The sequence below is a fragment of the Gekko japonicus genome, unplaced genomic scaffold, assembly GCF_001447785.1.
Source record: "Gekko japonicus isolate JY-2015 unplaced genomic scaffold, Gekko_japonicus_V1.1 scaffold718, whole genome shotgun sequence".
Taxonomy (NCBI): Eukaryota; Metazoa; Chordata; class Lepidosauria; order Squamata; family Gekkonidae; genus Gekko; species Gekko japonicus.
In genome coordinates this window covers 93,297-107,147 of record NW_015161425.1, presented here as the reverse complement: position 1 = coordinate 107,147, position 13,851 = coordinate 93,297, and the positions used below count along the sequence as shown (strand labels likewise).

At 40.2% G+C, this 13,851-nt stretch overlaps 1 protein-coding gene across 1 annotated transcript in view; it reads right to left on the bottom strand.

Moving 5' to 3' along the window:
* Window positions 1–1,593: 1,593 nt before the first annotated feature.
* ST6GAL2 (ST6 beta-galactosamide alpha-2,6-sialyltranferase 2) overlaps window positions 1,594–13,851 on the bottom strand; it is a 37,491-nt gene continuing 25,233 nt past the window's right edge. The window contains exon 5 of the mRNA XM_015428589.1: window positions 1,594–1,862. Coding sequence (XP_015284075.1) covers window positions 1,594–1,862 — 269 coding nt within the window. The remainder of the gene's footprint in view (window positions 1,863–13,851) is intronic.

Sequence of the window (13,851 nt, the reverse complement as noted above, 5' to 3'; positions counted from 1 at the left end):
GGAGGATTTGGGGAGGGACCTCGGCAGGGTATAATGCCATAGAGTCCAAGGCAGCCATTTTCTCCAGGTGAACTGATTTCTGTGATTTGGAGATCACTTGTAATTCCAGGAGATCTCCAGGCCCTATGTTAGTAGGAATATGTTAGCCATATTCCAAGCACTATATCTTTGCTGCACTGGGCAGAACATTTAATCTGGAGGTAATAAAAATATTAGTCTAGAAACGTGGTCTTTGTTCTTCCCGAATCTGCAAGAAAAGAATTCCTTTATATCAGAGCTGAATTGCTTCTAATAATACACCTAGAAGGTGACATGAGAAAAGCTGCTAATTTAAGCAATCTACCTACATGAGCAGTGAAACATGGAAGTGGTGAGGTTATGCTTTAAAAAACCCTGCAGTTTCCTATTCCTCATTTCATGGAAAGAGAACCACGAACTTGCACAAGTTCTGGGGTCCCATGTTACACTGCTTAGGTTAGTAGATTTCTTCTGTAAGAAGCTTATTTAGTGCAAATTGATTCTGTCTTACTGTTGCTCTCAGACCTACCCTACTCAACATGAAAATACAGCTATCAGATGATAAACTAATTACTTGAACATTTCATGACATGATAGCTCACCACTGGATACCTAAGAGCAGTAGCTGAAGGAAAAGCTCCCACGTGGTAAAATTCTTGTGGCATGATGCATTGTTTGACAGGTCAGCATCAATCCATAGTCCTGTAGTCATGACAGTATGGCACATTCTTGTTTATACATTCAGCCCAAAATAGAAGGCCAGCAAATATTCGGTCTTATTTAAGCACTGGTACCAGCATGCTGCACAGGCACAAAATGTAACATGCTGTTCTTCAGAGTAGTCAAGTAGATTGCCTTTCCATGACGTAGCATCAGTTTATATAACCAAATACATGCAATCTTAATGCACATGAAATTAGACGAGCACAAATGTTTGTTTTCATTTTAAATCAGGGTGCCATACTTTGCCATGAAGAGAGTATAAATAAAACGAGTGTAAATTAATAGAGTATGGCTCATGATGTCATTACACATCTGGTACAGCGATGTTGTTTTTACGTGTGGGGAGAAATCCTAAGATGCTATTAGATTTTTCTTTCTTTCTTTCTTTCTTTCTTTCTTTCTTTCTTTCTTTCTTTCTTTCTTTCTTTCTTTCTTTCTTTCTTTCTTTCTTTCTTTCTTTCTTTCTTTCTTTCTTGTTAAATGGACTGTTTCAGTAGGTTAGACTTAGCTACTAAAATACCTTCTCTAAAGAACTGCAATCTGGCACAAGTGGTATAAATGTTTGCCATTCTCTGACAGCCCCCACATACAAACACTCACTGTTAGTTTGCTTTCACGGCTGTTTGCATCTCTCAAAAGCTAAGCCTCAAGAAAACAAAAAACCCTCTATCCGCAAAGCAATAATAAATACTCAGGCTTCAGAAGCAAGAACTTCTCCCCATGCCTGCTACCTAATTACAGTTTATAGATGCAAGACTAGGTTGGTCTAGAATCCATTTTTTTCAAGTATTTTTTGTTGTTTATAGTACGACAGTAGCACCTTATTGCACATTGTTTCAGAAAGGTTCCCTCTTAAGTGTAGGGGAATCGGTTTTGTCCAGGGCATTTCACTGACCTGAACCCTGGCAAAATCACTTTTCCTTTTCGGTACAGATCGTCCTGTAATCCTTTGTTCATCCTCTGCACCAACAGTTTCTCGTAGAGCAGTGGATGGTAAGCCCCCAAGGTACAAGCTGCATCATAGTACAGTTCATGGTAGTGGCAAAGGTCAGTCTGTCGGACTGAAGGAATGTATTCGTATACGTGCACTTCACTGCACATTGACATCATGATGAGGATTCCTAAATAAATAAATAAAATTAAAATTAAGGTTATAGAGTAGAAAACTACGATGTCACTTTAAAATACAAAAAACGCTTCATCTCTCACATTTACATAAGTGTTGCAAAGTTTAGTTACTGAAAACCACTGACCATTGCAAAGAGTCACTGGAAAAGACAATAATGCTAGGAAAAGTGGGAAAAGAGGGGGACCAAACACAAGGAAGCCACAGCCCTCAGTTTGGAAGACCTGAGCAAGACTGTTAACAATAGGATGTTTTGGAAGTTCTTAATTCATAGGGTCACCATAAGTCTGAAGTGACTCGATGGAACAAAACTTTATTGCAGTTGATCCTTAGCATAAGGTTCTCGCATTGTAGCACCTTATTGCACATTGTTTCAGAAAGGTTCCCTCTTAAGTATAGCAAACAAAGTAACCTTGGCCCCGATCACACGCAGAATTTGCCACGGGATACTCACAAATGCCGGCCAGATTTTACTGGCATGATCAAACAAACAAATCTGGCCAGCATCCCACACCTGTCAGCAACCCGTAGCAGTCAGCCAAAGAAGCAGAGTTAAAAAGTACCTGTGAAAGTCCACTCTCAAATGGTTTGCGACGGGCCGCAGACGGACTTGCTTTGTGTGATCGCTCCAGCGTGCTCCTTTTGCCTCTGTGCTTCCTCGTTGGAGCACGCCAGAAATACACACCCACGGGAAGAAACCCGGTACACTGCTGTCGTGTCTGATTGCCTTGGGGCGGGTCAACTTGCGACGGCGCAAATAGCCATGCCTCCCCCCCACGTTATCTGGCACATGTGACCGGGGCCCTTGTGTGTTAAATATTGATCTGCATCAGATGGGTTTCTGATAGTCATTTAGGAAGAAACTTTACAAAACCCAGCTACATTCAGGGCCCTTTCCGTATTTGCCTGCCACTCCAGATTTTCTCAGTGTTCGAGTCGAGGCAATTTAAGTCCACAGCAACAGTAGGCTGAAACTGGGCTGACCACTGAAGTGAGATAATGAGGAATTTCAGACAGACGATATAATCCGAAAGAGGAATGGTTCCCAAACGGTTTCTGCGCTGTCATTTCAGACAGAACCGTTTTAGAACCAGTTCCCTATCAGAATATATTTGTAATTTCAGACACAAACGCTTCTGTCCTGTTTAGGAAATGGGGCTGAAGCGTTTTACCTGTCAACCGCTTCCAAGTAGTCTTCAGTTTCCTTTCCCAGTTCTGATGTGCTTTTTCCTGCCGTTTTTCGCCCACGTGGGCGATCTCCGGCTTTTTAAAAAACGTACACTTTATAGCGCTATAGCGAAACAGTATTATATCAACCCCATTGGAATGCCTGCAGTGTTGTGTTATAGCACTATAGCACTCTAAAGCGAACGTTAAAAAAAAGCCAGCCGAAAAATGGCTGGGAAAAAGCGGTGCAGTCTGAAATGGCAAACTGCTTCAGATCCAGCTCTTTACCGGAAGGGGAAAGCCATGTGTGAAATGGCAGCCCTATACCGGTTTACTCCATGACGGATCAAAAACAGCTTCAAAACGGGTTAAAAAAGGTAATGTGAAATTCCTCAATGTAATGCAGAAGGGGTGTGTGTGGAATAAAAAGGAGTTGAACTCGATTTTAGTGCAGAATGGGGAAAAAACCTGAGTTAAAAAGAAGGATCGAATTCGATTTTAGTGCAGAATGGGGAAAAAAACCTGAGTTAAAAAGAAGGGTCGAATTCGATTTTAGTGCAGAATTGCTTGGAGGACACCACAGTGAACATGGATTAAAAGGAGAGTGCAGAAAGGGCCTCTGCGGGACAGCATAATAAACTCCATTTGAGGTAATGTCAGTGAAGTCTATTCAAGTCATAGAAGGGTAGAATAGCTAAATTTAGGTCTAATAGCATCTTAGAGACCATCAAGATTTCCAGGGTACAAGCTTTTGAGAGTCAAAGCGCCCTTTGTCAGACAGCTGATGAAGCGAGCTTTGACTCAATATATAAATGTTATACCCCAGAAATCTTGTTGGTCTATAAGGTTCTACTGGATCCGAATCTGGCTTTTCTACTGCAGACCAATATGACTGCTCATCTGAAGTGCTGAAGTGTGTAACTCTATTTAGATAGTACAGTTATACCAGCAGGCCTCTTTGAAGGTGAATGCATCCTTATTGTGGATACAGATACTGTTCTTCTTTTTAACTGATGTATGGCCTTAGCTTATACATGTTTTTTTGGAAGTCAGCCCCAATAAAATAATCACAATTACTGCCAAATATGTGTGCTGAGGATTGCTGTATTTCCCCCCTGAACACTTTTTAAAAGCAAGTATTATGCAAGTCAGGACACTTGCTCACCATACACTCATTTTTACTGAAACCATTTAGAAACCATTTGTAAGACGTTTATGAAGGGTCTTTCCCTTCCAAACTAAAATTCAGAGAAATGGACAAGACGGGGCAAAGACCATTTTTCATCCTTAAATCAATCATAATGGGGCCAGGGTATCACAAATGCCATCTTCTCCATGGAGAGGCCTTCCTGACTCACCATGCAAAGATGTATGTTTGGTGGGTGCACAGTGGCAGCCTCATGGTTATGGAACAACCTCCCCACCCAAGGAGGTGTGCCTGGCCCCTTCACTTTTGATCTTTAGAAGTCAGCTGAAGGTAATTTGAATAGAAGCTAATTCTTGGGTGGGGTGGGATCAGGCTTACCTAGGCTGCACAAAGTTTACGACTGGGCTTGGAAACATGAATAAAGAACCCCTGCCCATGCATCTTTTGTTTCTTTCTTTTTTTTTTTATAAGCTCCCGGGGGGGATTTTTTATTAGTTTTTATAAGACTACAAAATACTACAGAAAAGGGAAGGGAAACATACATGGAGAAAGAAAAGAAAACCAACTACTATCTAAAAACCCAAGAGAGGAGATCCTCAAAAAAGCTTCGTTACATTAATTCATAACTCATTTAAATCAATATGAATTGAGTCAAGTATTTCAAACATTTTCCCTTTTCTTTAAATTTTAAATTTTAACTGTCTAAAGACAATGCCCATCTTTTGTTTCTTGTCCTTACTTCCAGTGTGATGCATGGGTTAGTCTGTGGCAGCAAAAACCTCACAGACCATCAATAGCTTTACCATTGTGTAAGTTTTTGTGGACTATAACCCACTTCATCAAATGCAGGAAGTTAACACATCAGTAAGCAGAAATATATACACAGCCAAGACAATGTGACCAATAGGGATAAAAGGTCATGAAACGGAGAAGTATAGTTGGTGGCTCACAAGTATAAAGATAAACACATTCACAAGAGCTATAACTGATGACAGCCTACTTCATTATGCCAAGTAATTTAATACCTATAAAAGTTAGGAAAATTGTTTTAAGTCCTGGTTAATACAATTAAACTTTTTGATAAATTCTGTTTCAGGAAACACAAGAAACACTAAATTCTTATATTTCTTAACAATAAACTAATGAATTAAAATTCATCAATGGTACATAAAGATATGCTTCAAGAGACTGCCTGTACAGGGAAATGAAAGAGTTGAATGATTACAAAAGTGTAATAGTTAATGAGGGACATGCAGATTAGGCGCCAAAATTCAAAATTAAATTCTTTTTTACTTTTCCCCAATTGAACTGTGAACTGTTGTATTAAACCTGTTTGTCATTTGTGCATTGAGAGGAAAAAGTTAACACAAAAACAATTGATAATGGGTGTGGGGTGGTTATGATCATGTGTTAGACTCCCTAACTTTGTTTAATGATGTATAGACAGAAACCTATAGTCTAGCAAAATTAAAATGGATGTGTTTTTTCCCCAGTTCTACAAATGCTTTCTCATGCTTTTTCACTGTCAACCGTCATCAGCTGATGGAGAAACCAAATGCCAGTCAAAGGTCATGGTCATCCAGCTAACCCAGAAAGCAGAAGAAGTTAGAGATTTGTGCAATAGCCAAGTACTGCCACAAACAGATGAAAAAATGGTCTGTCTTCTGAGCCCAGAATCAAACATGGAGCTAACTTCAGAGAGTATACCACAGATGTCCAAGGAAAATAGATGCTTGTAAATGTGTGCATACTGTCACCAGCATATAATCACAATATGTTACAGTTTTACTACCATTTTGTTTTATTTCCCCTAAAGGAATTTGCTCTGTGTTGACCAGGAATGAAACAAAATGTACTGTTATTACTTAGACAGCAGTAGGGATGATTTGATTATTATACTGAAAAACATTGGAAAAGATTAAACGTCTTTGAACATCTTTGTAATCCAACAAACTCCAGCAATCCAGCACAGTCCAGTATTGCTGTATGAAAGGTTTTTTTAATGCCCTTCTTCCTACAGTCCCCCTCAGGCAACAAACACAGGGCTTCATCAAGCCTTGGGTGGTCCATCATACATGTATAGTAGGCTGTGTTCAGCCTGGTAGAGAGGTTTCAGCAGCCCTCCCACAAGAAGTCCACAAATGATCAAAGATTGTTCCTTCTCCCACATCTTGTCCTGATGAACTAGCAGCAGGATATGGAGACTCATCCAGAGTCTCCCTTTTAAAGGAGGAATCCCCCTTTCCCCCCATGGGTCACACTGTCTGATGATTGGAAAGCCCATTGGCGTGAATCCTGTGATAAGTCTCCACTCACTGAAGGCATTTCTGTCCTTTTAAAGGAGGAATCCCCCTTTCCCCTCATGGGTCACACTGTCTGATGACTGCCAAGAATGGCACCATTTTGAAAGCCCATTGGCGTGAATCCTGTGGTAAGTCTCCACTCACTGAAGGCATTTCTGTCAGTGGAATAAGACCTTCTCACCATTCTTTTCCTCCTGTAGCCTCAAGTGTCCCCTTTAGGACAGAGGGCTCTTCATAAAAACATGAGCGGAGAATGGGGTCTGCAGTGAGCAAATTAGCATAAATTTACCATATGATCCAAGCCATTCGTTAAATCTGTTCACTCTGTAGTAGCAATATTCGCAGACCTCACAAACAAGACCACTATCAAAAACTTAAAAAAATAAAATGCACATTTGTTTGATGTGTCCCTGACGTTTAAGTAGTTTGTAGTTGTGCCATAAGATTCAGCTGTCTTTTGCAGAGAGCTACCTAAAGATAGTGCTCCAAAGTGTAAATTTGTTAGCCTTAGCTCCTTGTGTCTTTTATATTTGTGTCTTTTTTATCGATGTGTTTCAGAAGCTTTGAATGCCTCGTCTGAAAAAAAGAAACTTCTAACATGAAAGTATCTTTTCAAATAGGTATATTTTAACTCTAAGAGTACTCCCAGTCCAGTCTCTCAAAATGAGTCTTCCTATGATAGTGACATGCTTTTGAATCCTTCGTTGATTTTTGTATAGATGCTGTTAATGCAGGAAAGGGTTCAGAAGAAAAACACAGCTAATGCAGGTTTTACATCCATCAAGGTCAAGGTAAAGGTTTTCCTTGCTCGAAAGCCAGTCGAATCCGACTCTAGGGTTGCGGTGCTCATCTCCGTTTCAAAGCCGAAGAGCCAGCGATTTATGCCCTTATTTTCTCCCCAATGGGGACTCAAAGTTGCCCCATCTCTCACAACAACCCTGTGAAGTAGGTTAGGCTGAGAATGTTTCATCTACCCTTTTTGATTACAGATCTCATAAACAAGATACTTGCTAAATCATTGAGACACAGTTCATGCTACAGAAATTCAAGACTGTCGCATGATCAAAGAGACGGACATTGTTCATAATGCATACAAACTGCCGGGAATTCTTCCAGGAGCTTTGGGGGAGGGGATGCATTCCCAAGCAGTGAAATGTGTAAAACCTATAGCTGCTTAGACAGAATGAACCTCACACTCCTCTTGCTTTAGATAATACTCAGAGGTCATTTCGGGGGGGATCGCGGGGGATCGCAGTTCCCCCGGGTGAGGTGCGGGGGGCGGGGCACACGACGAAGCCCCGCCCCCTGCTTCCGGCTGCCCCGCTTCCGGCCCTCATTCAGACAGGAGGAGGCAGGAGAAGAGGGAGGGTAAGTTGCTTCCTCCCCGCCTCTCCCCACCCCTGCCTGCCTGGGGCCAGGGAGGGCCTTCGCGGGGCTTCCTCGCACTCCCGCCGGCCTTGCAGGTCCACCGCCGGGCCCCTGATGTCAGGGGGTGTGGCATATGCTAATGAGTTATGCTAATGAGTTCCCCTAGCTCTTTTTCTACGAAACGACCCCTGATAATACTACTGTGTGCGTGCCACAAAAAGACAGAATGAACCTCACACTCCTCTTGCTTTAGATAATACTACTGTGTGCATGCCCCCAAAATAATCCAGATTCTATTAGATTCTGACGTGGAATAAAATAAGATTAATGACCCATCTCTGGTTATAATTTTTTGTTTTAAACACACTGGCTCCGATTCAGATATCTGCTGTCTGCTGTCAAAACACTTCATTACAGTTACTGTTCTAAAGGACCACTGTCACTTACTCTGCTCCCCCATCTCCCACTGCAAGCTTGCTAATGTTCTTGTTGAACACGTAATGTATGAACAGTGCTGGCCACTGTGACAGTCTCCTGACTCAGTGTGGAGAAGGGAACACATAGGCTGAGTCTGTTTCCCACTTCCCCTCCCTAGCAGGTGACAGAACAGACAGAGGATATCACATCTTGGTGCACCCACAAGGAAGGCCACTTTGTATCCAGCCCCACAGAATTTTTTATGCTAGCACTGATCTTGATTCAGGTTAGCTTCCCAAGGTCACTGTAACTGGTTATACAAATGGTCCTGATGCATAAGAATCTTCCCCACAATAAAGATGGGAGTTGTCAGCTAGATATGATGCTCAGTGTAGGGTTGCCTCCCAAAATAGTGTTTAGCCACATTTATATTATGGACTGTAGCAGGCAGGGAAAAACACAATGTGATGATGTCACAATGGAGATAAATGTGTCAAAGAGAGAGAAAAGAAAACTTGACAAAGAGCTGCCATAACATCCAGTTCTACCAGATTGAGAGGTCACCAGGTAGTTCCTAGAATCAACTATTCCACTTCCCAAAATGTCATGAGGCCTCTGGAACTGTGTAGTTGTGGTATGGGAATATTGTGTACCCATGGTCCATACTCCGGGCGCCCAGCATGCTTCTGTGCATGCTTTTCTAGAAAGGCGTAGAATTGTTTTCCAGCATGGATGGTTTTTGTTTTTCAAAACAGGCATAAGCACAAAAAACCATTCACTTCATTTTTCACTGTTAGGAAATGAAGACTCCTTAAAAGTTTGGGTCAAAATCAGCTTAATTAGTCCAGATCGAACTCTTGGTATTTTGCAATCTGTGCTGAAAATCTTTTAGTAGCAGAATCAAAATTAAAATCATTGCATGGATATATGTATACATATATAAATGAACATATATTAAAGACCCTTAATCAAAGTTTTTTTTCGTTTTTGGCATTTGCAATTGCTCCAGAGCTTTTCAACTTCTAGCATGTATCTTTTGTGAACTGTAATTTCAGTTTGTAATTAACAAACTAATTAAAAAGCCATTTCCAGAAGTCTGGAAGTACACAAAAACTATTCAATTCATTTTGCACTAACTCTCATCCAAAGTCAGCTGGGAAAAAAAAAAACACAATTCAAAGGTTTATCATAAATTCAGCCCTGCTTCTAGTTCAGCAATAGCTATGTTTCCAAACTTAATTAAAATTCAAAGTTTCCTCACAGCGATTGAGTACATACAAGTTCTTTCTCAGAATTATGAAGTAGCCATATCTTTGGGAGGGAAAAAAAACATTTCATATTTGAACACTTTGAATATATTTCAGTGTTTCATGTCAAATCCATGTTACTTTATTACAGAAAAAATTGTTTAACCACAAGAGCTAACTACTCAATCCAAGGAGTTGTGTTTGCATCAGAATCCTTTATGCCCATTACAGACATTTCCTGACAGAAACACGCAAACATGTCCACAGACATTGTTGGGAGACTGATGGGAATCCAGACTCTGCAGAGAGAACCCACACTAAGGGGAAGTTCTTTCAGCAAAGAATTTACACAAATAAAATTGGAAGACAGGAAACGGCCTTTTTTGAGCACCAGGAAATTTGTTCACAGTCCAAGCACGGCTGTCTGGGCAAATTCTTTGTTCACAGTTATTGATATCATAGGCAGTACTTATCTGATGAGCCTGATTATTACAATGTGGAGATGACTAGTGCCTCATGAGCTTTATCAAAACCACTCCTACCAAGGCTCTTGGAAGAATTCACTCATCTTTAGAGCTGTCGCTCTTCTCTGCCTGAGCTCAGGAAAGAGCTCAGATCCCTTTAGGAATTAGTTTGGGAGTTCTGATGAACTGGTCCCTGATCTTCTGAATCGGACAAAATAGCATTTCCTGGACAAGAAATTTAAACGAGGGAAGGATGGCCTAGGGTCAGAAGCTGGCTGACTCATACTCTCAGGGATGATGAACAGTCTCTGTGTTTCAGGTATCTGACAAAGGGAGTTTTTGACTATCCAAATGTTATACCCTGGAAATCTTGTTGGATCTTAAGGTGCTACTGGTCTCGAATCTACCAGTCTATACGTTGTTACAGTGGCCGACTGCTGCTATTCGTGGATGTGGATTCATTTCAAAATGAATGAAAGCCAAACCACTTATAATGATCTCTTTCCTAATTAATTTAGTGAGGCACAACCCATTCTAGGCCTTACTAGTAGTTTTTCTCTCTCAGAAGAGCTGGGACAAGACTGGGGGAAACAAGTATTTTGAATACACTGCTTCCTGGACTGGATGGGAAGGGATTATCCAAAGGAGGATGTCTTCCTCTGAAAGACTAGATGCAATAATCCTGCACAAGAAACACAGGCTGGTTTTGGAAGACATTTGAAACTGGAGTTAGCAGATGAACTGTACATTTGTTGCCCCCAAATGATAATCCAGCTAGTAAAAGCAGTGGTCCCTTGGATGTTACTGTGATACTCATGCAGAGATAAAAGTTTTTAGAACTGGTAAGCATCTACGGAGACAATGTACACTGGATGTCTGTCAAATTGTATTATGAAGATTTATATAGCCGTTTTACTGGTGCTCAGTGATATGATTCAACGTTTGTTCCTGCTTTCTGCTGAAAAATGCCGTGCAAGCAGAAGTATAGGGACATGTGGCATTTAAAACATTTGTGACAAAGCTAAAGTTACCAGTGCTCTGCTAAGTGGAGTTACACCCTTCTAAATCCATTAGTTATCTCTGTTTAGGAATGCTCTGTAATTCACACAGTTGCCATTTTACATTTAGAACAACCGTATTTCATATTTCTTTGGGCCGGTCAAGGATGAACAGTGCAGAAACTGAAAGGGCACTTTTCAAGTTAACTGGAGAAAACAAACCCAGCAGTAATTAAACTAAAATTAATTACTAATGAATTAATATGGTATGACTAGATATCACTTCCATATACTGTAAAAGGCAGGGATATTTAAGCTTGTGTCATGTATTCCATGAAACAATATGTACAATTTTAATGGCTGTGCTAGTATTAACACACAACTCATTTGCCCCAATCCAGTGACAGCAAACTGCATAGAAATAGTTTCTAGCCCTGATCCAGCTATGGGCACAAACAAACAGTATCAAGGATTGCACAAGTGGAATGCTCTTCAAAAATGAGTAAGTGCACCACTGAACTGTTTAAGGGGAAGGGAAGAAAGGGGACGAAATCCAGCCCTACCTGCATATTAGTATAATTACTAATATCCTATTATAATTACTGCTTTTTGAAGAGACTCTGTATTGCCCTGACTGGGGAAAGGAATCACTCATGTAGCTCGGTTGATGCAGAAGGTTTTCAAACTTGGAATGTACAGCCAGATTCAAGGGAAAGGGGAACACACATTTTTTTGAAAGTGCATGCCACCATGCTGAAAACTCCATCTGTCAGCCAGATAAGGAACTGCAAGTACAGTAATGTACATCTGTTTAAAATGTACAGTCAGTTCCCTGCGCTGATAAAGCAGGGGCAGGTGACCTTTTCTGGACATAATGCAAAAAAAAAATATTCTACCTGTGAAGATACCGGTGTGCTAACAAATCAAAAGGACAAAGTAGATAAGAGTTGTATTTGGCCAGATGCAGTGGGAGTCAAGCCCCAGATGTAGAATTTAGAAGACTGCTATTTTCTCATGTCACTAGAGTGTAGTGAATAAATGTCTGCATTCATTACAGGAATGAGCCCCTGAAGTCCTTTGACTTTTCTTTCCTTGTGTGCTGTTCAGATATTGAAAGTTTTACAGATTTTTGGGAAGCCACAGTTTGGTGTTATGTGGACTGAATGGCTTTTGTCTTGCTTATAAAGATCTGACTCCAGGACAGCATGAAAATTTTGCATAGGAGCTATTATTTTTTTCAAAATTCCATAGCTGGCATGCTTTTAAAACATGTGAACAGATGATCTAATTAAGACATCTAGTGTGTGTGTGTAACTTCACGTATCTATCACTTTGAATATGGTTCCCACCATATTGATGATACTATAGTATTGGTACCTATGACTAACGTATGTCACTTTTCTGCAGCTGTGTTTCCAGTGTGACTTGTGACTTTGAACATATTACACTAACATGTTCTTGATCAACTAATGAATCTATTTTTCAAAAAAGACATCAAGTAGTTTTACAATGCACTAAAGTAATATTTTTCTTCTTTGGTCTTATCTCTGTTCATGTCAAAATGTTATGGAGTACTGACAAAGAAGTCTTATATTTTACTATGTCATATTACTTGTACAATCCTGAAACAGTGAATGTTCAGTAAAGTATTTTGTGGTTAGTTCATACTTGTTTTGCTTTCCTGAAGACAAATGACTTTCAAAGCTTGCTTTGGTGAATTGTCACATCCCTTATTGTAGGTGGTGGTAAAGATTACTTTCTGAACAATGACAGCTACTGCCATGCTGTAAATCAAAAACAAATTCTTTTACATCTGGCATAATGGAATGCAAATATGGCAGATGTTTCTGTAGATGTGAGTAGGATCTTGAGTGGCCCACAGAGAAATGTTCTTGAAATGAGACGCAGATTTTTCCCATCATGTGTTTTAAACATGCAACAAAAGCAATCTGTAAGCTGACTTCTATTTTTATATTTACATTCACACATACTATAACAAACTTTGCAGAGTCTGGTGAATAATAACTACAGATAAGGATGAGTGAAGGTGAAGGTACAAAACTGGATGAGTGAAAATGCTACAATAGCTGGCAATTAGAGTTGCAACATGAGAGATTTTGGCATGTGAAGCACAACAACTGAAATCAGAGATGGTTCAGACTAGTGTGTTCCTTGCACATTTACTTGTCCAGTGATTGTTCTTTGAATGTCTAAGTAAGCCTTCACAGATCAGTTACAGTCAGAATTGATGTTGCTGTATGTCCAACTCAAATCCAATTAATTGAGGAATCATCAAGTGATGAAAATGCATGTGTGAATCAGTCTTAATTCTAAACCATTAGTGAAGATCTGCCACTAAAAAGGCAGTTTGCATTTTCATCTGCAAACACATGAAGATTAAGTCCAGAGTTTGAATGAATAAAGATGTGGGTAGAAGGTAGAAGGACAATGTTACTGTATGAACAATGTTACTATAAGAACAATGTTACTATAAAGTTAATTGTGTTTAACTCTATGGAAAGAGTTGAACCTTGCCTAACCAACTTTTCTATGGGTGAAGACAGATGGAGGGGTCTCCTTGCTGACACAAAAAGGCCATGCTGGTGAGCTTGGGACCTGCATGGACAAAAGCCATGTGGGAAGGGGAAGGACTGTTGTAAGGTGGGGAGCTTGAGCAAAACAACTGGCTGAATTTACCTAAAGTTAGGTGACAAGTGGAACAATTTTGGGGTATTTCCCAGAAATAGTGATCTTCGAGATGTTATTAGGATGTGCCTGTGTAGGCTCTTATGGGAGAATCTTGCTAACCAATGTATAACACTCAAAAATTCACACATGTGCTTGTAACTGTGTAACTAGCAACCCAATTATGA